The sequence below is a fragment of the Tursiops truncatus genome, chromosome 4, assembly GCF_011762595.2.
Source record: "Tursiops truncatus isolate mTurTru1 chromosome 4, mTurTru1.mat.Y, whole genome shotgun sequence".
NCBI classification, from domain to species: Eukaryota; Metazoa; Chordata; class Mammalia; order Artiodactyla; family Delphinidae; genus Tursiops; species Tursiops truncatus.
The window spans coordinates 96,400,062-96,424,185 of NC_047037.1; the positions used below are offsets into that span (position 1 = coordinate 96,400,062).

At 43.1% G+C, this 24,124-nt stretch overlaps 1 protein-coding gene across 2 annotated transcripts; it reads right to left on the bottom strand.

Moving 5' to 3' along the window:
* Positions 1-855: 855 nt before the first annotated feature.
* Positions 856-23,652, bottom strand: NIT2 (nitrilase family member 2). Of its 2 annotated transcripts, XM_073804336.1 has the most exons (10): positions 22,779-22,931; positions 17,217-17,335; positions 15,534-15,654; positions 13,813-13,901; positions 9,169-9,262; positions 8,579-8,653; positions 7,407-7,485; positions 5,582-5,680; positions 2,867-2,922; positions 856-2,520 (listed from the first exon to the last, which is right to left on the bottom strand). In XM_073804336.1, the coding sequence occupies exons 1-10, from the start codon at positions 22,783-22,785 to the stop codon at positions 2,429-2,431; spliced, it is 831 nt and encodes a 276-aa protein (XP_073660437.1). In that variant the 5' UTR covers positions 22,786-22,931; the 3' UTR covers positions 856-2,428. The 2 variants fall into 2 exon arrangements, with proteins under 2 accessions (XP_073660437.1, XP_073660438.1); XM_073804337.1 differs by lacking the exon at positions 856-2,520 and having other exon boundaries at positions 2,915-3,026; positions 22,779-23,652.
* Between the last annotated feature and the right edge of the window lie 472 nt (positions 23,653-24,124).

The window sequence follows — 24,124 nt, forward strand, 5'->3', positions numbered from 1 at the left end:
TGGCGCAGTGGTTGAGAGTCCGCCTGCCGATGCAGGGGACACGGGTTCGTGCCCCGGTCCGGGAAGATCCCACATGCCGTGGAGCAGCTGGGCCCGTGAGCCATGGCCGCTGAACCTGCGCATCCAGAGCCTGGGCTCCACAATGGGAGAGGCCACAACAGTGAGAGGCCCGCGTACCGGAAAAAAAAAAATAGAAAATGAAGACTTTTTTCCCTCAAACTTAAGAGAATATATTTGTAAAAATTAAAACCTAACAAAGAACTTTTATCTAGAATATATAAAGACCGCTTACTAATCAATAAGAGGATAAATAACCCCATAAAAAGAGGGGAAAAAGATACGCAAAGACACTTCACCAAAGAGGATATACAGACAGCAAAGGAGCACGTGAAAAGATGCTTCAGCATCCTTAGTCATTAGGAAAATACAAATTAAAGCTATAATGAGGGCTTCCCTGGTGGCGCAGTGGTTGAGAGTCCACCTGCCAATGCAGGGCACACGGGTTCGTGTCCCGGTCTGGGAAGATCCTACATGCTGCAGAGCGGCTGGGCCCATGAGCCATGGCCGCTGAGCCTGCGCGTCCGGAGCCTGTGCTCCGCAACGGGAGAGGCCACAACAGTGAGAGGCCCACGTTCCGTCAAAAAAAATAAAAGAAAAAGCTATAATGAAATAACATTACATGCATATTAAAATCGTTAAAATTTTAAAAGCTTATCATACCAAGTGATGAGGATGTGGAGCACCTAGGACTCTGACAGACTGCTAAGTAAAATGGCACTGGCAGTGAAATACATGCAAGACTCCACCATTCCACTCCTGGACATTACTCAAGAGAAATGAACAACATGTACAAAATGTAGCTAGCAGCTTTATTTGTTAATAGCCCAAAACTGGAAACAATTCAAATGTCTATCAACAGGTAAATGGATAAATTCCAGTACATCCATACAATGGACTACTAACTCAATAAAAAAGGAATGAATTACTGAAGCACACACACGGATGAATCTCCAAATAATTATGGTGAGTGAAAGAAGACACAAAAAACTATAGTATGATTCCACTTTTGGGTAATTTTGGAAAATTCAAACTAATCTGTACTGACAAAGCTGATCAGTGTTTGCCTGAGGATGTGAGGAGTAGCCAGAGAGATTATAAAAGAGCACAAAGAAGCTTTTAGGGGTGGTGGGTATATTCATTATCTTGATTGAAGTGGTTTCATGTATATACATGTCAAATTTTGCCAAATTATACACTTATTTTTAAAAAGTCATTTGCCTTTTTCACTGTACAACACTTCTGCGTATACAGTGCTGGTTAAACTGCACATGATAATGTCATCATTCTTATAGATAATGGGATGCGTGTTTGTGTATTCTTTTGTTTTAAATTTTATTTTCCAGTATGGCAAGTATCTATATATATGTAAACAGTGGTGTGCTAGAGTAGAATTGCACCAGCTCACAAGAGCCAATCGAGTACATCTATTCCCAGCTCTGTGTTTAGAGGTGTTACACTGATAGCTTGAATTTGGCAGTAAGTACACCATGGAAATTGGCAAATGCTACCACAAAATCGACTGCTTCTCAGACAGCTGGTCATTAAACATTTACCAACCCACCACTAGCTATAACATACATAAACCTCAATGGAATTCTTAATTTTTAATTATGTAAAAGGATTCTGAAAACCACTGGGCTAAAAACTTACCTTTATCAAGCTATAAGTGTTACTAGGGAGAAAAGAAAAAGACACTCACCCCTATCAAGAAAATCTTTTGCAGAGACTCACACTTTAGTTACCTTGACAAATTATGCTACTGCCATTCTCCCAGGGGGCTCATTATTGAAACAATGTTTCCCCTAAAACTAAGGGGGTCTTAAATAGTTAGCTCCTTCCTGAATTTGAAGAGCCCAAAGGCTGCTAGGAAAGGTGCTGCCATCTCCTCTAGCCAACACCAAGGATCCATCACCTTGCTTTCCATAGCTACTCACAGACCAAAAATGTAAGTTTAAGGTACTGCTCAAAGAACAAGTTTTCTACGTAATGGATTCCAACTCCAACAATCAGATAAGAAGTTCATGACACAGATCTATTCATATCTGGTCAATCAACCATTAAGGATACCAAGATCTGATACTTTTACTAATTGCTTTGAGATAACTTGAATATGGAAGACTTACAGCCATTCCCTTGCCTTCTGCTCGTCTATGCCAGCCTGAGTCCTTTTTGACTATTTAATATGGTGTGGAGAATACCAGCATCAGTTGATGCTCCACCATCTCAACAGAGAGCTTCCCTATCCAGGAAGGGAAAAGGCTGAAATTAAAAAAAAACAAAAAAAAATCTCCATTAAAGAATTCAGAAGGGAGTTGATTATGTTGTAGAAACATATCTTCTGTTTCATGACACGTTGGAAACATAAACATTAGGGCTTTTTCGCCTCCACTGCATAGAGGTCTGAGCGCTTCTGGCTAAAAATGGGGATTTGCTGGCGTATTTCAGCCAACTTCTTCAGGTCTGCAAAAACAGAAAAGTGCACTATTAGTAAGATGTAATTCCTTACCGACCGACGGGAATTTCTTCCCCAAACACTATGAAAACAACCAGAGCCTCAGCAAGTAATTTGCTCACAGGCCTTGTCTGGAGGCACAGACAGCCTGGCAATGCCCCTGTAGTCATTTCAAACCAAACCAAGAAAACTCAGGCTGAGATACAGCCCCAGGGCTTGGCCAGAGAACCAAGGATAAATGAGGAGGGTGGGGCATAAAGGAGCCCCTCCAGGTGACAGGGTTTCACAGCTATGGAATCTGGCCTCAGAGAATGGGGACACCAGAGACCTAAACTGTGCCAGAGCTAATCTTACCTATGTCTGAATACACGATCATTTCTTCAGTGCCAGCTTTGACAAGGACCTCCCCCCTGAAAAAGATTCAGGGGAAGAATGAGTGGATTCTCTGATGTTTGCTGATATTCAGCGTCTCTCTGTTTTTCCTCCCCATCTCACAGGCCAAAGGGGAAGGAATCTGAGATTTAAAACAAGAAGGTAGGGGCATAAATTCCTGTTCTACCATTGAAGTAGCTGTGTGGCCTTGTGGCAAGTCATCTGGAATCTCCATTTCCTAATCCATAAAGTGGAAATATGAGCTCTTTGAGGACTTGGTGAGAAAATTATGGAGTGTATTTTGTAACCCACAAACTGCTAGGGAATGGTAATTATTCTAAGATGTGATGGAAGAAATTTTCACATAATGAGGTATGGGGAAGTCATTCTGGCTTATACATCATTTAACTTAAACTTTATGCTAACTGGAACAGCCTGCCTTGTGGCCTATCACACATACATTGTACATCTGCTTTAACTATTAAAGAAAAGGGTGCACTGTCCAGAAGGAAAGAATGTTCGTTCTGAAGATGGAAATAAATGCCTCCCTTCCTGAGACATCAATGCTAATACTCTTTCTATATAAGGCTCCCTTCCCAAGCACCAAGGCCATACCACTTGCTGTATACATGCTGATCTTTTTTTTTTGAAATCTTGAAAGAATGTACACCTGTTGTGTTTGACATTCCTTGTTCTGACAAGATATAAAACTGTGCCGCAAACCATGCTTCTTCAGAATAGTTCCTCAGAGCTGTGTGAGAGGCTGTCTCAAAGGCTACAGCCCTCAGTTTGGCTTGAATAAAACTCTTTTCTATTCCTATTATAGATTATTTATTATTTCTGTCGACGGATGTAAACATCTGGGAATAGAGACACCTATAACCAACAGGAAGCTCCATCTGTCTCCTCGTGAGTACATTCAAGACCCCTTTACAAGGGGAGTCTGGCTCTGTTTCTTCACACCTCCCAAGGCTGCTACCCAACCATGCGGATGGTGAGACTAGGCCTGGGCAGGGCCCAGATCTGCCTGGATCTCTGGTTTCATGCCTGTGATCCCTGGATCCCTATGTTAATGGCTTTCAGGGTTTGAGGGAAAGGTTTCAACCTATGGGGCCTGGGTAGAAATGGTAGAACCATGCCCTGGCAGGAACCCCACACTGGGAACAGCAACACTCCATAAATCTGAGGAAAAGCTGATTTGGAAAACTCTTTCCCGTGCTGAGGCTCTTGGCCCAAAACAGCTTCAGAAACATATCTGTGAAATGAAATTTCTCCAAAGCACAAAACAAAGTAATCTGATACAACAAACAATCTGACATAATAATTGGTTCCATCTACCAGATGGCCACAAATTTTTGGCACAATGAGCTACAAACACCATCATTAATGCCATTTAACTGAATCCTTTTCTAGTCTCTTCTATTTCTTTCCCATTTGCCCTGGCATTCAAAGATCTCTATGTTAACCCCAGGCGCCTATACCAACGCTGATATAAGCCAGAGGGCTCCCAAACCGAATGGGGGGGGGATTCTAAAAAGGAAGAAATAAAGGTAAATCTTATACAACTACTTTGTGTCAGAGCAGCCAGCTTGATCAGTAACAGAGTTCATTAGGAGAACCAGCTGGGGAGCAGAGCTGCCCAAAAGGTCAGGAAGCTGATCACTAACATCTGCAGAGGAACCTGAGTCAAGTTTAATTCTGAAGCCAACTCAATCCTTCCAGTCTTTCAATGCCTCCCAAATCCTAGCGTGCAAGAGGCTCACTGGGACTCTCTCACTGGTCACATCTTCCAAGGCCTTCCCCACCACACACTTTAATCTGTGGGTCCTGTAAAGTCAGCAGAGAGAAACTTTAGGAACCCCACAGTGACGTTTAAGCCTTTTCAGCCTTGTTACTGGTTTATTTATCCTGAAACTGTAGAAATGCATATCTGTGTGTGTGTGCTTATGTGTCTGTAATCATACAGACATATGAGAAGTAGTATGGAATAAATCTCAGTTCTGAATTCAAAAGTCTTGGATCCAAACACCAGTTCTAGCCACTTTATCCTGTAAACTTCAAGTCTACCATCTATAAACTGGGCTAAATAAAGCTAAGTCCCTGAGAGTTCACACTGAGATTATGTGTGTGAAAGTACTATGTAAACTATACAAATGCCAGTAAGATATGTCTATTAACATATGTATCTGGGCAGACTTCCATGCTGGTTTCGCTAAGTAATAAAATGCTTTTCCCTCTCACAGAGGACAAGTTCACAGCTCCCCTTAATTCATCCCATCCTCCACTCTCCTCTAATCATTATGCAGGGAGCAAATCCTCAACCTGCAACTCATTCCTGCCCTAGGACCATTGACCCAGTCTAAATTTTAACCAAAAGCCAAGAGTTTGGGAGCCTCTTTTACTAAAACCACCCACCCGTGACTGCTGCCTTGTTTCCAAGTTTGGTTGACATTAAAAGTCACTCAGAAACTCAGAAGAGGGCTGAGGCCAAGCACTCAGTCAGGAGAGCAGGACCGTTTCTCTCTCACATGGTTTTCAAGTGGAAGCTTCTCTCACTGAGAGACCTGGAGACCTGGCAGGCATGTGGGGAGATGGGGGTGGAGGGAGGGGCGGGACCAGGCAGGAATCAGACAACCCACTTGCCCAAGTGCCATCTCCCGAGCTCCTCGTGAGCCTGTCCCTGTGTAGCCAACTCACCAAGGACTCACAACGGTGCTGTGTCCCCAGGCAACATAGGAGGCTTTGTCATCCCGGGCAGGAGATGCCGTGGCCACGTACACCTGATTATCAACAGCTCTGTAGTTAATGGACAGAAAAGAGGTAAATTATACAGTGATTACATAGATCTGTGACTTTTTATCCTAAGTGTACAGATCCTTATTTCAAAAACTAGGATAGGACAGGCTGGCTCAGATGTGGAAGAAACATCCAAAGCCACAGAACCCTCTCTTCAAAAAAGATCTTATTGCATAAGCCAGTTCTCGAGCAATTCTGCCCACCAGGGGACATGTGCCAGTGTCCGGAGACATTTTTGACTGTCACGACTAAAGGATTGCTATTGGCATCTAGTGGGTAGAGGCCAGGGGTGCTGCTAAACACCCTGCAATGCACAGGGCAGCCCCAACACCAAAGAGTCATCCAGCCCAAGATGTCAGTGCTGCCAAAGCCGAGAAACCCCGGGCTGAGCCAACCTGTAACAGTAAAGAGCAGAGCTTCTCTGGTTAATGCAGTCAAGGTGGCCAGAGAGAATGGACTGGCCTTGCTCTGGGACAACACACCTTGCAGGGCTGCAGGGCCCTTCCATGCCAATGTGGCAGCCTCATTGTCTCAAATTAGGCAAGAATTTCGGGTGGCAGCCCGGGTGCACCAAAGCCACCTGACCCAGAGCCCTCTGGGCTCAATCAACAGATTCATGCCAGACCATCCCAGTCTCTCCCAAGCTTTTCTTCCTTTCAACAAGGCAGCGTTTATTAATACTCATGGGTATCACGTACCCCTACCCCGCCTTCCATCACGCAACCAGCCAAACACTTCTACATTCCCTTCCAATAAAAATTACCATCATCTCCAGACATGAGCTAGTGGCTACCCCTGGGCGGAGACAAGAGAGTACTGACTGGGAAGGAGCAAAAGGGAGCACTGCAAGGCACTAGAAATGTTCAAGATGTTGATCTTGGTCATAGGTGAATACATATGTAAAAACTCACTAACCTGTAAACTTAAAACTAGTACACTTTTCTGTAAGTATGTAACACCTCACTTTAAAAATCTTTTAATGAAAAAAACTCATCTCTGACCAGCATTTGTTTTGCAGAACACTTTACACAGTCACACTCCTTTCCCCTTCCATGTTACACACACCTCTGCCATCTTCCCTTCACCACTCCTCAGCCTCAGGGGACCAGGGAAACAGCAACTGTGACATGCACAACATAGCTGTGCAACGCTCAGGACTTAGAAGTTAGAAGAGCGAGAACTGATGAGTTTCTTAGCAGAGTGCCAAGACTAACAGGACACTATGGAGGATGGAGTAGGATAAACACCCAGTCTGAGCAGCACAGGGTCCACAGAGTGCAGACCACAAGTCTCTCCCTAGGGCTGTCAGGCTAAAATAACCCCTGCCTTTTCCTTGGCTTTGGACACATACATTCCGTGGGTCTCCAATTCTCTGTAAAAGTTGCTGGCAACTGTATCAGAGACACCAATCCATGCCTGAACACAGAAGAATGAAATTGCTGCCCACCTGATGCAGTGAATGCTCTTCAAAATTCAAAACTCACAGTCCCCAAAATCCATGAGACTGGTGCTGTGGCTTCTGAGGAGAAGGTGCCCTACACTAGAAGCCCTCCTTTTGGGCTGCAAGATGAAAAGAGTCACCTTTTTCAACTGCATTTGGATGCCGGGGCATTCTGAATCAGAGGCAGCATTCCTTACGGGGAAGGTTGGTGCTTCCACCAAACTGGAAATGTTCCCACAAAGAAACACTGAGACTCCTGAAGGTGTGCTTGAGATGCTTTCTTACCGGCCTCGCTGAAGCAACTCCCAGTGGGCTGGTCCGGTGGTCAAATTAAAAGCTGCAGGATATACCAACAGCTGGCAGCCTTGGGGAGAGAAAGGCCAAAGAGCAGATGCAGGTAGACACCCAACCACACGAGCCCCTCCCTCTGTTCCTTACCCAGCAGGGACCAAACTCAAACTTCCCCAAGCATAAAAAGATTCAGCCAAGTCAGACAGGGTCAGCAGCATTAAGTATGGCTCTAAATTCATCTAGACACACACACACAAAACACATACACACAAGAAAAGTGGTATTGACAACCAAAACCACAACATGTGACTTTGCTTTAAAAAAGTGGAGAACCTGTCATTCGAATTCCTCTCAGCATCATGTGGTCAGCTCCCATGGCCAAGGACCATGTTTTGTGATGCTTGTCAATTGAAACGAGGGGCAGAGTAGGGCTCTACTACTTATTGCTAAGACTCAACTGAGACTGCCAACCCAGAGCCCTTGTGCCTCCACCTTCTGCTGAGCAGGGAGTCAAACCGTTTGCACCCACTTCACTTTCACCGACAGATAAATTGGAATCAGAGTATCTTTGGCAGTCTAGTATGTATGCTAATATTTGTTGAGTACCATATGAGGAATTCTGTAAGTTCTCTCTCCTTAATCTTCACACTGTTCCTGTGGAGATGCATATTTTTCCAGAGATTAAGTAATTTACCCAAAGTATTGTGCCAATTAAGGGGAAGAGTTGGAACCAGAACCCAAATCTTCTGATCTGACTTGGTGCTTCTCCAGGATGGTAGCATGCTCCTCTGGACCAAAATGTCACTGACTACATTTCAACTACCCAACATCTAGGACTAGTAAGTGGTGAAAGCCATGTGCACGCAGACCATTTCTACTGGGCCCCGAGTGACTCTTTCCAAACACAGTAGCCGGAAGGGCTCAAAGGGTAGAGCAGAGGTTTAGTTTAGGAGTATGGCTCCTCCCTCAGCTATGTGGCATGTTAAATTACAACCCCCAAAAAACCATACTGTCCATATGCAGGAGAAGTCTGAGAATTCATATGGAGGTAGAGAAATTAAGACCTCTCCTCCAGGTTTTCTGACCAAGGGTTCCCTCTATCCACAAAGACCAGCCCAAATTAAACCTCCAAGCATTCACACAACATAACTGTAGTGCTGCCTTACCTCTCTGTGCATAGATTTGTGCCAGCTCTGCAAAGCGGATGTCGTAGCAGATGCCCAGGCCCACTCTGCAGTAAGCTGTTTTCCAAACAGAAAATATACAAACAAAAAGTTAAGCTCCTCCCTCATGGTGCAGCAGGGGAAAGCCTCCAAGATCTAATGATCACAAAACACTGACAGGAATACATTCATGCAGGGCCCATGGATGGAGAAAATGTATAAGCTTATTCCTGCCTGGACCTCACCTCGTGAAGACATCATTTACAACAGCAAAGCAGAGATGAGAAACTCGTTCTAACTGAATGCTTCTTATATAAGTGGGAGGTGTTCAATCGTGGCCTAATGGGTACAGGCCGGAAGCTATCACACTAATAAAAGGCTGTGACCAAATGGAAGAGCAAAACCATGTCAAACCCTCAGTTCTCCATCCAGCCCCCCTTTCTAGATCTCTGACCATTCTCTGCCCTTCTCACTTCTGGCCTTTCAGTCAGGTTTTGTAAAGAGGTTGGGAAGGGAGAGAAGTGAAAAACATAGGACTACCTGATCCTTTTCTACAGGGACTGCTAAAAGAGGTGAATTTATCTGGTACGTACGAGTATCAAATGTGGAGAAACTATCACCAGGACTCAACGTTTTAGATTCTTGAAATGTGATTTTCCCAGGAACATCAATGTCAAACAGATGGAGCTGCATCACAAATAATGGATTCGGTTACCTCTTTTCTGCAGGGTTCATGACAATAATAACAAACATCTTTCCATGGCCAGCAATGGGGGTGTTCTAAGATCAACTGTACAAACAGCACCCCCAATCTGCCCACAACCCACCCCACAAGCTGACTGACATCATATCAAAATGATTTCTAACACAGGGAACTGGAAAAATGATGCTGTAGGTCTTAGACCCTTGTTTCCTTAGTGGTGTGCAAATCAACATCTAGATTTCTTATGGAAAGCAATTAATGTGCAGCTTTTTTACTCAATATAAATGCTAAATGAAGACTTCTCAGAATCAGAATCAAACTGATACATTGGCAGAAGAGGTGGAGAGTGGGTGAGCAATCACAAATAGGTAAAATTTGCAAACCCAATGCAGCAATATATTAAAAAGAAACACATCACTTCCAAATTGGATTTATTCAAGGAAAGCCAATGTGATTTAACATTAAAAAACCAATCAATGTGATTTACCACATGAACAAAATAAAGGGGAAAAGTCATATGATCATCCTAAGAGGTGCATAATGAGCATTTGGTAAACTTCTCCATCCATTCTTATTTAAAAAACGGAACAGAAAAACTTTTCTAGGAAGGGAACCTCCTTAATCTGATAAAGAATATCTGCAAAAAAAAAATCTAAGGAAACATCATATTTAATGGTGAAACATTAAAACCCTTCTCCTATTGAGATCAAGAACAAGGTAAGTACACCTGCTATTCAACACTGTACCAGAGGTCCTAACCAAAGCAACAAGGCAAAGGAAAGGAATAAAAAGGATAAAGATTAGAAAGAAAAAATTAAAAGCCATTATTCTCAGATGATATATTTGTATACCTAAGAAATGTCAAAGGAAATATACAGATGAATTATTAGAATGAATAAGTTTACGCAAGGGTACTATATACAAGGTCAATATTTTAAAAATTAGTTCTACTTCTGTACACTAGCAAGAAACACAAAATGAAAGGGCATCAAGAAATACCAATTAGGAACAAATCTAGTAAATGATATACAAGACTATACCCAAAAAACTATTAAAAAACTTTGAGAGAAATTAAAGAAAGCCTAAGTAAATGGAGAGAGATATATATCATATTCATGGCCTGGAAAACTCAATTCTGAAAACAAGCACTTTAAAGAGTTGGGTTAATAGCTCAATGCTGGGACTTCCCTGGTGGCTCAGTGGTTAAGAAGCCACCTGCCAATGCAGAGGACACGGGTTTGAGCCCTGGTCCAGGAAGATCCCAGATGCCGCAGAGCAACTAAGCCCATGCACCACAACTACTGAGCACCCCCTTATATTGAGACTGTGACAATATAAGTTCAATCGCCACAACTACTGAAACGCACACACCTAGAGCCCGTGCTCCGCAACAAGAGGAGCCATTACGATGAGAAGCCTGCACAACGCAACAAAGAGTAAACCCCACGCTCCGCAACTAGAGAAAGACTGCATGGCAACGAAGACCCAACACAGCCAAAAAATTAATTAATTAATTAATTAAAAAGAAATATACTTAACTTAAAAAAAAAAGAAACATAGCTCAATGCTGGGTCCTCTTCCACTAATGGCAGAGTGGCTCCTATCAGACCAGCTTTCTCACAGATAACTATGAACTCTGGACAAAATAAAAAACACAACTACTTAAAAGCACTTGAGAATAATCAAAATCAGGCAGAAACAGAAGAGAAGTCAACACTTGGAAGAAGGGACTAGTGCTGTGTGAGTTTCCCATTTGTTTACAGCTTTTAGTTGGAGGCAAGGCCCCAGCTGTTGCTAGGAGTGGTGGTGACAACTACGCACAATCATACCAGCTGAGGAACCAGAGAATAGAGTTTCATGGCAGGTGGAAAGTGAGGGGGAAATGCTGCTGAAAAGGAGAAAGCCAAAGAACAGCCCTAAATTTTACATATAAAATCTGTCCAAATCTCTGACTAACCAATGAACTAAAGATGTGTGGGGCAAACTCCAAGCAGCCCAGCTAAAGCTAAACAACTTTACAGTAGAACAGAGCAGCTGAAGTTGCTATCCACCTCACAAAGGAAAAAGAGTTTGGTGTTTGAGTATGCCCAAATTAACTACTTGCTAAAATAAAAAATTAAACACTTTTCAGGGGAATGTAATAGAAGTTAGAATCTCAACAACATATAATCCAATATACGATCCTAATTACTAGATACACAAAGATATTACCCAAAGTCTTAAAGAAAAAGCAGCAATGGAGCAGACCCCAGTAAGACCCAGATGTGATAATTATCAAAGACTTTAAAGCAGCTATTGAAACTAAGCTCAAGAGAGTAAAGAAAAATAAGCTCTTAATGCATAAACGAACAGAAAATACAGTAGGGAATAAAAGCTATGAAAAAGAATGAAATGAAAATTTTAGAACTGAAAAATTCAACATCTGAATTTTTTAAAAATTTCACTGGATTGATTTACAGGAGAGTGGAGATTACAGAAGAAAGACTCAGTGAATCTGAAGATGGGTCAATGGAAAATGCCCAATCTGAAGAAGACAGAGATAAATCATTGAAAAACAAAAATAAAAAACAGAGCCTTGGTGACCTGGTTTGGTGAACAGTATCAAAACTGGAGTCCCATAAGAAGAGAATGGGACAGAAAAATATTTAACAAAATAATGCCCCCAAGTTTCCCAAATACAGTGAAAGACTTAAATTTTACAGATTCAAGAAACACAAAGCAGGACAAATACAAAGAAAACCATATCTAGGAATATAAGAGTCAAAATAGTGAGAACTAAAGATTATGAAAAGACCTTGAAGGCAGGTAGAGAAAAACATGAATTGCATGCAGAAGAACAATACTAATTATCACTAACTTCATATCGGGGGTAGAAAAAGAGGCTAGAAGATAACTGAATAATAACATCTTTCAAACTTCTGAGGAAAAAAAGAAAACTGTCAACCCAGAATTCTATTCCACCAAAAATCTTTTTTTTTTTTTTTTTTTTGCGGTACGCGGGCCTCTCACTGTTGTGGGCTCGGAGCGCAGGCTCCGGACGCGCAGGCTCAGCGGCCATGGCTCACGGGCCCAGCCGCTCTGTGGCATGTGGGATCTTCCCGGACAGGGACACGAACCCATGTCCCCTGCATCAGCAGGCGGACTCTCAACCACTGCGCCACCAGGGAAGCCCCACCAAAAATCTTTTTTAAGAATAAAGGCGGGACTTCCCTGGTGGTCCAGTTGTTAAGAATCCACCTTCCAATGCAGGGGACGCAGGTTTGACCTCCGGTCGGGGAAATAAAATCCCACATGCTGTGGGGCAACTAATCCCCGTGCACTCTAGAGCCTGCACGCCACAACTAGAGAGGAGCCTGCGCGCCACAACGAAAGATGCCGCAATGAAGATCCCATATGCTGCAACTAAGACCCGACGCAGCCAAATAAATATTTAAAAAAAAAAGAATAAAGGCAAAGTAAAGGTATATTCATAAATAAAAACTAAGATAATTCATAGCTAGCAGAGCCTCACTACAAAAATGCTAAAGGAGGTCTTTTTGTTTGAAGATAAACATACCAGACAGAACTAAGATCTTCAGGAAGAAAAGAAAAACACTAGAAATGGTAAGTATTTGGGTAAACACAAAATATTTCTCTCTTAATTTCTTTAAAATACACATGACTACTTAAATTAAAAATTAGTGTTTTGTGGGATTCATAATGTATATAGATGCAATATGTATGAAAACCATACCATAAAGAAATGACCTATACAATTGCAAGATTCTTAAATTTCACATGAAGAAATATATTATTAACTAAGTAGACTGTGACAATATAAGCGTGTATATTGTCACAGGGCAACAACTTAGGGGAAAAAAAGCAAACTACTACTCAACCCAAAAGAATGCAGGAAAGAGGAACAAAGGGAAAAAATAATTAAATGTCTATCTGCTTAAAATCCAACCATATCAATAATTACATTAAATATAAATAGAGTAATCACTCCAGTTAAAAGGCAAAGATTGTCAGAATGAAAAAAAAGCAAGACCCAACTACATGCTGTCTGCAAGAGAAGCATTTTAAATATAAAGAGACATATAGACTGAAAATAAAAGATTAGTAAAAGATGTACCATACAAGCAGTAAGTATAAGAAGGCTAGAGTGGCTATAGTAATATCAGAGCTAAACCTCAAGACAAAGAGTACTACAATGAAAAAAAAAAAAGACATATAATGATAAAAGAATCAACTTACCAAGAAGACTTAACAATCCTAAATGTATATGCATGCACTTCTACTGCAAAGATGTCAGCTCTCCCCAAAGTTGGATCACTGTATGTTCAATACCATCCTAATCAAAATTCCTGTAGGTTTTTCCTTGGCTGAAATCGATAGGCTGAGCCTACAATTTATATCAAAATGCCAACAGCCAAGAATAGCCACCTGTGCCAACTAATCAAATGCCTGATGTGTGTACCATATGATGAGAGTTACTGGGAACTTCAAAGCAAATTCTCAGGAGGCAATGAGACTTGCCACATTCTCTACTTACCTTTCTGTGCTTTACCAGTAAAGTTCCATCGGGCCCAAACACGGCACAGGTATTATATAATTTCCCAGCATCCTCTTCAGGAATGGAACCTTTCATTGAGAGGAGAAACACACAGACATAGAAAACACTCTGAATAAAGCATTCTTTTATGATAACAGGACAAAGGCTTGATAAAGTTTACTATCTTCTTGGGTCCACAATAAAGTTTACTATCTTCTAAGGGTTAATCATGTTTTTTTCTTCTTGAATATGATTTTTCAGAGACCAACTTCAGAGTGTAGGTGAAATATAATTAGGTTAGATGCCAAAGAAAGGTTTCAAAAATAACCAAACTGTTTCTGAATTCAGCTTTGATCTTGAGCAACACTTCATCTGAAGCATTGGTGCAACACGGGGAATTCACTGTTGCTCAACTTAAATTCACCAGGTCCTGCAACATAACTGTATCCAAAAAGGTCTTGAGGTGGGAATGTAAGCCAGTCTTTCCATCACTGAATATGGTTCCTGCAATTCTATCTCTTCTTGCTTTGCCTTCTTTTCTCCTCCTCTTATTCATTTCTAATTCTTACTATATGATAATAGAGAAATAATTTTGTTTGCTATATTAAACAGTTTTATTGTATTTTTATTTAAACAAACAGAACACTTTATTTAAACAAAACCACATAAATAAAGCTACTTTTTTAAAATTGAAGTATACTTGATTTACAATATTATACTAGTTTCAGGTATACAACATTGTGATTCAATGTATTTTTTTAGATTTTACTCCATTTAAAGTTATTACAAAATAATGGCTCTATTTATCCGTGCTGCACAATATAACCTTGTTGCTTATTTATTTTATACATAGTAGTTTATATCTCATAATCCTCCATCCTTATATTCCCCCTCCCTCCTTCCCTCTCCCCACTGGTAACCATTAGTTTGTTCTCTCTGTGAGTCTGTTTCCATTTTGTTATATACATTCCTTTGTTTTCTTTTTTTAGATTCCACATGTAAATGATAGCATTCAGTATTTGTCTTTCTCTGTCTGACTTAATTCACTAAGCCTAATACTCTAAGCTACCTTTGATGTATGCGGCCTCTTTATGGGAAAAAAAATAATCTTAACACTATATTAATGAAAGACATTCAGATATGGTTTCTCTTTCCACCTGCCCCTGTACTTCCAACTCCTTCTCCAGAGAAAATTATCATCAGTTTGGTGTGTGTCCTTCTACAGTATTTACTATGTCTTACATACATAAATACATATAAAAATATACAACCTTCTTTTGTGTGGGGCATTCATCTGTATGGAAGTACCTGTTCATTTCATATTAAACTTGCTCTTTTTCCACTGAACAGTGTGTCTCAAAGATCCTTCTGCATTCCTAAATACAGATCTACCTCATTCTTTTTTTTTTTTTGCGGTACGCGGGCCTCTCACTGTTGTGGTTGGCCTCTCCCGTTACGGAGCACAGGCTCCGGACGCGCAGGCTCAGCAGCCATGGCTCACGGGCCTAGCCGCTCCGTGGCATGTGGGATCTTCCCGGACAGGGGCACGAACCCGTGTCCCCTGCATTGGCAGGCGGACCCTCAACCACTGCGCCACCAGGGAAGCCCCTACCTCATTCTTTTTGATAGCTAATTTGTATTCCATGATTTAAATGTAACAACAAAAGTTACTCAGATGTTTTTAATGTTTAGGCCATTATACCTTGAGGGTAGGAAGTTACCTCCAATGACATATATGCTGCACTTCTTTGCTACTTCAGAAAGCTTCTGTGTGGAGTCACCAGGAATTTTCTCTGCATATTCAGGAAAATATTTCGTACCATATGGAGAATTAAAGCATTCCTAGAATAATGTTGGAAGAGAAAAAGGGGGAAAAAACACCAAAACACCCAACTCACTTTAAAGTTCTGCTGTAAAAAGACATAGCTCTCAAAGGGGTAAAACACAGCTGATAAGAAAAACATGGACACCTCAGGGCTAAAGAGCCTGTGGACACAGACAGGACTCAGCCCCTGACTCAGGTGGGGCTGGAGGAGACAAGTCAGCGTGCTATCCCAGATCCTGGTCACCTTGGCAAAAGACCGCACTTGCCTCTCCCTGAGTCCGCAGGAGAACTACGCCTTCCCAGCCTTGGGCACCCAGGCCCCACTACCACTGGGCTTACGCATAGGACTTTGGGCATTAGGATGACTCCATAGTCTCAGTACTATATCATTAACTATGTAAAGTAATAAAGCCTGTGTTTTTTAAAAATACAGAAGCTTTGAAAGCCACAGAGGTTAGGGTGTTTCCTCATGTATAAAATGATCTATTTCTAAGCTCCCTTCCAGCACTATCATTCTGATCCTGCAAAATCTCTCACTCCCCTGAATATGTCTCAACAGCTCTGTGATAAAAGAAAAGCAAAACTACTAGATTTCGACTCTAGTTCATTCATTTCGCATTTACTGAGATTGCCTGTGCACCAGGCACTGCGCTAGGAAACTCAAGGCCGAGGATCACCAACTTGTACAAAACACGTGTTAGGTAGAGGGGAATTCAAGTGCTTTCACTCCTGGCCTTTAGACTCTTTTACCCCTAGCAACTTAAACCAACAAGAACCCGTTATCAGATGCAAGTACAGGTGAGTCCCATGGTGCAAAATTAAGATCTCGAGCTCCCTTGTTGAAGATTCCTACTCACTGGCCACGTTGTAATGGCCTGGAGCCTAAAATAAAATATAAGGTAGCCCTGAAAATTCTCCAGGGTTTGCAAACGGCTGCCTCCTCCCCATAGTGGGGTACTGGGTGGTCGGGAATAGTTCTCCCACTGACCCCAGCAGGCCTCTGCCAGTAGATGCATGTCCTGACACGTGCAGGACCTTCTCTGGGGCTGACCCTGTATTTGCTGACAAACAAATGTGGCGCAATCTTCAGCTGATTCTGTTCTAAAAGAGATGACGTAGGAGACAGATGCAGAGTCCTACTGGCTTACCACACTTTGGAAGATACCACAGACTTCCTAAATGTCTCTAACAATTTTCAGTTTTCAACAACTTTCAACAATTTTTTTAAATGCTGGAAGCTTAGCGCTAAAATCAATATGTCCTGGTCCTGTAAAGACTAAAGTACACAAGGAAAGAAGGTAAATATCTGAGGCACTGAATATTTTAGCTTTAGGTTAAGTCCCTCAGCCTACTAGGCTTCTGAATAGAGTAGGTGACCTAAATTAAAAACCTGTAAGCATGCAGGCACATCTTATCACAAAGACTCTTGCTAGGGTCATCTTCCAGACAAGCATGGAACAATCCTGGGGCCCCACAGGACCTTGCTGGACCCCAGGACACAGAAGGACAACCAGAGCTAGCGGACATTATTCTGCTGGGACAACAGTTCCCAGAAAGGGGTGGCTGCCTCCATACTTACTGGCAGAGAAACTATTTTGGCTCCTTGCTTTGCTGCCTCCCAGATAAGGCCACAGGCTCGAGTGAGGTTATCTGATTTGACGGAAGAAACTTGAAGCTGGATGAGGGCCAAGCGGAAAGCTGAGGATGAAGATAAAACAAAACAGCTGTCAGAAGATCTGACTGCTGAATCACATAGAGCAGCATTTCTCAATGGAAGGTTAATTTTGCCCCCCAAGGCATCTGGCAATGTCTGGAGACATTGTTGATGGTCACAGCTAATGCAGTACTACTGGCATCTAGTGGGCAGAGGTCAGGGACACTGCCAAACATGCCATAATGCACAGGACAGTCCCTGACAAGAAAGAATTATCCAGTCCTAAATGTCAATAACGCTGAGGTTGAGCAACCCTGAGACAGAGCACATCCGTGGGCAAAGCCCATTCCAGGCACAAGAATCTGAAGTGAAGCAGGCAGGGCCAGCTTCTGCCTTACAAGTGAGAATGTGGCTTGAAGAAAGAAGACTAGGTCTGAGTACGCGACTATCCCTTATTATGTGAACTCCGGCCTCCAGTCTATCCCCAGTCCAGACGCTGAGCACCTCCCAGCGTAGCACGTGAAATCCCTTTGGAAGTCTGCTCCACCGTGAGTTGGGGCAGCAGGCCCATGGGAAGTGGACATGCCTGTCTCGAAGTCCCCGTCACCAGCTGGGACACAGTGCACTGGTCCAGCTGCAGGTAGAGGGGGAGCCTGGCAACCAGTGGGCTGCACGTGTGCCTAGTCACAGGGCAGGGCCCCTGGGCAGGTCTGCACTCACCCCATGAGTATTCCCGTGCCCAAAGGAGCACAACATTAAGTAGCAAATGAAAAATACCATGAGAGGTTGAGGGAAACACTGTGGAAGGAAAACCGAACAGCGTTTTTTCCTGCTATCTGAACAAGCGGCTCCACATTTTCACTGGAGACTCAGTCCCACATGTTATGTGGCCAGCTCTGCCAACCAGACCTGCTGTCAGCCTTGGGGCAAGCAGGTTAGCGGCTCCTCCAGGCTTACTCCTTCCTTGAGGTAGTAGCCACACCCTACATTTGCTTTTCCTATAGAGTTCTCTTTTAGCTCTTACAGTAATCACCTTTTACTGGTTAATAGTCCTTTATATGAATTCTTTTCCTGTTCAAGTGACTGGTGTGGTTTCCGAGTCCTGCCTGGACCCTGACTGACAGTTTTTGCTTATGGTCTGATGAAAGGCTACATTAAAGGTTCCAAACCATTTCGTAACCCACAAAGTTTTGCAAAACTTCAGGAATTATCAGTAATGGCCTGGCCTCGCTTCCCTACCTGGCCTCTGCTGTGGAGTCTGAAATCCCACCATTCGTGACTTCTCTCTCTGGGTCTCTCCTGTAGCTGTAAAAACATCCCCAGAGAGGCAACACTGACAGACCCTAGCCTTTGATGAAGGCCTGTTTGGCTCAGGGTTAACCCCAAAAGTAGGAAAACTCAGATGTTCCATTCCTTGGCTTCTCCTAAATATACTGAGAGGAACTAAATTTAACCCGGAATGCAGTTTGTCAAATAGTTTCAAAGACTGGATGAAAACCAAACAGGAAACAAAAGCTGGGATAATTACTTTGGGGCAAACAGCCTGAGCTGTCACTAAAACATCACAGACCAACTAAAGGTCTCCACTGTAACTTAGAAGCTGGGTTTGTCTCTGCTTCTGAAGGAGGGTAAGATGAAGTCCACCATGGTTCTGTTGATGGCTTCCTTTCTCGCCCATCACACCCAGAAAGGCAGCTGTCCTGCACCAGGCTTGGGACTGCCCGACATGCTGCAAAGCACCCGCTCCACAGGGGGGCTGAAGCCGGACAATTCCACCACTGGGGAGTTCCCTGAGGCTGAGGACGAGACACTAGTCACTTCATCTCCTCAGCAGTAAAATGAAACTACTTTTCATTGTCAGGTCCCTGGCTGTACTAATATTCATTGTATTCTAAAAATTAAGGACTTACCAAGGGGAACAAAGGATAAAATATCTTAACTGAAGGGACCAACATGGAAACAGCAGAAGGAACAGGCAGATCCTTTACACATGGAAGCATCTGTGAGGTATCATTAACAGTATCTCGTAGATGAGGAAACAAGAAGCTTGCAGAGGAAAAGCTGCACGAAGACAGTCAACAAAGTGAGTGGCACAGCCAGAAGCAAGCCAAAATCTGGACTGTAGACAGAATGAGCACCTTGTTTGTTTTTGGGTGGGTGGGGCTGAGGTCAAGTAACTTGAAAACATTCCTCAAGGGAGTCAGATCAACACCACCCTCAACCCCACCAAGAACCACAGCTCTCAAGTCCATCAGCCTCTTCTGAAAGAGACAGTCACACTCAGAGGGAGGTGTGTAAAAAGACTTTTTTTTTTTTTTCTTTTTTGACTGCATTGGGTCTTCTTTGCTGTGCACATGTTTTCTCTAGTTGCAGCGAGCGGGGTCTTCTCTCGTTGCGGAGCACGGGCTCTAGGTGAGGGGGCTTTAGTAGTTGTGGCGCACGGGCTTAGCTGATCCGCGGCATGTGGGATCTTCCTGGACCAGGGATCGAATCTGTGTCCCCTGCAATGGCAGGTGGATTCTTAACCACTGCGCCACCAGGCAAGTTCCTAAAAGGACTTCTATACCCTGATCCTGAGGGTTCATTCAGCCACCAACTTGCACTGCGCTCCAGGAGGTTGAAATGAAAAACAGAGAGCACTTCCACAAAACTTACCATCTTGAGGGAGCCTCACTAGCCCTTGATAGGAACAGTTTATGTCCATTTTATTTCTTTTTTTTTTAAGGGTTTCAAAATAACATTTATTTCTTAAAAATGTCCATTTTAAAGGACAGGAAACTGAGGTCCAGAGAGATCAAATGACTTGTTGACATGGGCTGAGCTAAGGCTGTAATAATCCCGGTCTCCAGACTTTGAGCCTAGAGTACTCCACTGCCTCATGTAAAAGAATCAGGCAAAGATCTGGGAACAAACACAGCTAGAAACTCATCGCTGGGGCTGATCCAGAATGGGGATGTGCAAGTAACATGTAATACCTAACCTGAAAGCTCAAGGTCCAGGTGCAGAAAAAACTTGCCCAGTTTTTTTTTTTTTTTTCCCCCAAGAGAAGTGGGCATTCTGCAGTGGGTGTGAGGGGGGCTCACTAAGGAGCAAATTAATCACTCCTCTTACCACAAAAGCACAAATCAAAGAAAACAGGTGCTTCATTTTCACCTGACAGGACTCAAATTACAAATAATCAGGGTTGGTGCCTCTGCAAAACTCACGTTCAAAACTAAATCAAACTACCACTGGAATTTTTCACAGAACTAGAACAAAAAATTTCACAATTTATATGGAAACACAAAAGACCCCAAATAGCCAAAGCAATCTTGAGAACGAAAAACGGAGCTGGAAGAATCAGGCTCCCTGACTTCAGACTATACTACGAAGCTACAGTAATCAAGACAGTATGGTACTGGCACAAAAACAGAAAGATAGATCAATGGAACAGGATAGAAAGCCCAGAGATAAACCCACGCACATATGGTCACCTTATCTTTGATAAAGGAGGCAGGAATGTACAGTGGAGAAAGGACAGCCTCTTCAATAAGTGGTGCTGGGAAAACTGGACAGGTACATGTAAAAGTATGAGATTAGATCACTCCCTAACACCATACACAAAAATAAGCTCAAAATGGATTAAAGACTTAAATGTAAGGCCAGAAACTATGAAACTCTTAGAGGAAAACATAGGCAGAACACTTTATGACATAAATCACAGCAAGATCCTTTTTGACCCACCTCCTAGAGAAACGGAAATAAAAACAAAAATAAACGAATGGGACCTAATGAAACTTCAAAGTTTTGCACAGCAAAGGAAACCATAAACAAGACCAAAAGACAACCCTCAGAATGGGAGAAAATATTTGCAAATGAAGCAACTGACAAAGGATTAATCTCCAAAATTTGTAAGCAGCTCATGCAGCTCAATAACAAAAAAACAAAGAACCCAATCCAAAAATGGGCAGAAGACCTAAACAGACATTTCTCCAAAGAAGATATACAGATTGCCAACAAACACATGAAAGAATGCTCAACATCATTAATCATTAGAGAAATGTAAATCAAAACTACAATGAGATACCATCTCACACCAGTCAGAATGGCCATCATCAAAAAATCTAGAAACAATAAATGCTGGAGAGGGTGTGGAGAAAAGGGAACACTCTTGCACTGCTGGTGGGAGCGTGAATCGGTACAGCCACTATGGAGAACAGTATGGAGGTTCCTTAAAAAACTACAAATAGAACTACCATATGACCCAGCAATCCCTCTACTAGGCATATACCCTGAGAAAATCATAATTCAAAAAGAGTCATGTACCAAAATGTTCATTGCAGTTCTATTTACAATAGCCCGGGGATGGAAACAACCTGTGTCCATCATCGGATGAATGGATAAAGAAGATGTGGCCCATATATACAATGGAATATTACTCAGCTATAAAAAGAAACGAAATTGAGCTATTTGTAATGAGGTGGATAGACCTAGAGTCTGTCATACAGAGTGAAGTCAGAAAGAGAAAGACAAATACTGTATGCTAACACATATATATGAAATTTAAGAAAAAAAAATGTCATAAAGAACCTAAGGGTAAGACAGGAATAAAGTCACAGACCTACTAGAGAATGGACTTGAGGATACGGGGAGGGGGAAGGGTAAACTGTGACAAAGCGAGAGAGAGGCATGGACATATATACACTACCGAACGTAAGGTAGATAGCTAGTGGGAAGCAGCCACATAGCACAGGGAGATCAGCTCGGTGCTTTGTGACAGCCTGGAGGGGTGGGATAGGGAGGGTGGGAGGGAGGGACACGCTAGAGGAAGGAGATATGGGAACATATGTATATGTATAACTGATTCACTTTGTTATAAAGCAGAAACAAACACACCATTGTAAAGCAATTATACTCCAATAAAGATGTAAAAAAAAACTCAATCTAAAACCTAGCAACAGTCTCCAAGAATCCCACGGGACAAAGTTTCACATTTGAAGAAGTATCATAATTACTGAAAGTGCACAGTCTTCGGGTCGCTGAGCGGGGGCAGCGGTGAGAAACAGGCAAGAATCACAGGGAGGGTGCGGAAGTGGCATTTTAAATGAGCACCTGCCCCCGCCCTTTCCCGCGCAGGTGAATCTGGAGTAGGGGCGCCCGGAACGCACCTGGAATCTCTGCCTTCCGTTTCACACAAGCCCAGTGGGACGTAAGGCGCGGGCCCTTCCGGCACGCAGGCCCAACGCTCCCGCGGCCCCTCCGGCCCTCCCGGAAGCCCGGAATCCCCGACGTGCACCGCGCCGTGCTCCGCGGCCTCCCCTCACCGCCCTGCCCGCGCCCACCGGCCTCGCCGCTCGGGCCCCCAGCCCTGCGGCCACTGGAGCAAGGAAGGCCATGGGCGCGGCGGGGACACGACGCGGAGGCGAGGGGCTGAGCCGGCGAGACCGTCCGCCGGCGCCGCGCCCGAAGCCTCCCTCCAGCCCGAGCTCGGGCCGCGGCGCTACTTACTAGCCATGGCTCTGCCAGGAAGCACGACTGGCACCGGAGCCTGAACGGAGGTCTGTGGGTCACCGCGCCGGCGCCGCGAGGGGCGGTGCCGCAGCGTCCGAGGATCCGCCCCCGCCCCGCCCCGCCCCGCCTCGTCTCCTGGCCTGCTGTCTCCGCGGAGAGGGTGTTTTCTTTCCAGCAAGCCTCAAACACCTCTGGAATTGGATGGTCTGGTTTTAAATCCTGGCTCTAACACTTATTTGCTATATATCTTAGAAATAGTTATCCTCTTTGTGCCTTTATTTCTTCACCCATAATATGGGGATAATATCACACATAGCCTAAGACTGTTGTGAGGATCACACTATGACCAACTGGGATTTACCCCAGGAATAGAAGGTTGGCTTAACATATGAAAACCAATTAATGGAATAAACCTTTAATAAAGGAGAAAAGCCACATGACTATCTCCACAGATGCAAACAACTTTTGACAAAAATCCAACACTGTTCATGATAAAAAATACTGTCACAGGCAATGTTTGTGTACCCCTACAATTCATATGATGAAACCCTAATCACTAGTGTGATTTGGAGACAGGGCCTTGGGGAGGTAATTAGGGTTAGATGAAATCATGAGGATGGGGCCCTCATCATGGGATTAGTGTTCCTGTAGGAAGAAGAAAGAGCAAGAGAGCTCTCTTTGAGAGCATAGAGGAAAAGACATACAAAGACTCAGTGAGAAGGTGCCCATCTCCAAGTCAGGAAGAGAACTCTCTAGAACCTAACCATGCTGGTACCCTGATCTCGGACTTCAGCTTCCAGAACTGTGAGAAAATAAATTTGTTGTTCAGGCCACCCAGTCTATGGTATTTTGTTATGGCAGCCTGAGCCAAACTGTCAAATTTTAAATAGAACTGTCAACCTATGGCAGTTAGTTTAGTATGTTAGAATATCATGCTAAGGAGTTTTAATGGTCCTGTATGAAACATACCAGTGGCAAAATGGTTGAGTATGTATCAGTAAAAATTTATCATCTCTACTAGAAAACATGTTTTATTAATGGTGGACAAGTGTCATCAAATATTACATAGGGGATTAATTTTACACCTTAATAAGCAATAATAATTCCCAGGGATTGGGGAGAGATGAGGGGGACTTTTTCTTTTCAATTTCTTTGAGCCTTGTTTTTCTCATCTTGAAAATACAGAAAATACCAACCACATAATGCTGCAACCCCTGCAATCCTTAAAGGTCCACGAGAGGTGGATATCCCAGAGTGAATTCTAGTTCTCTGGTTATCGGGACAGTGAAGGGAGGATAAGCTACATAAGTGCCTAATACAATCAATGAAACATCTTTCCATTT

Coding starts and splice junctions, on each gene's coding strand:
- NIT2 (XM_073804336.1), bottom strand. Junction 9,263..13,812: donor TACTGGTAAAGCACAGAAAG/GTAAGTAGAGAA, acceptor TTTGTGATGCAG/CTCCATCTGTTTGACATTGA. Junction 2,923..5,581: donor AGCACCGTTGTGAGTCCTTG/GTGAGTTGGCTA, acceptor AATCTTTTTCAG/GGGGGAGGTCCTTGTCAAAG.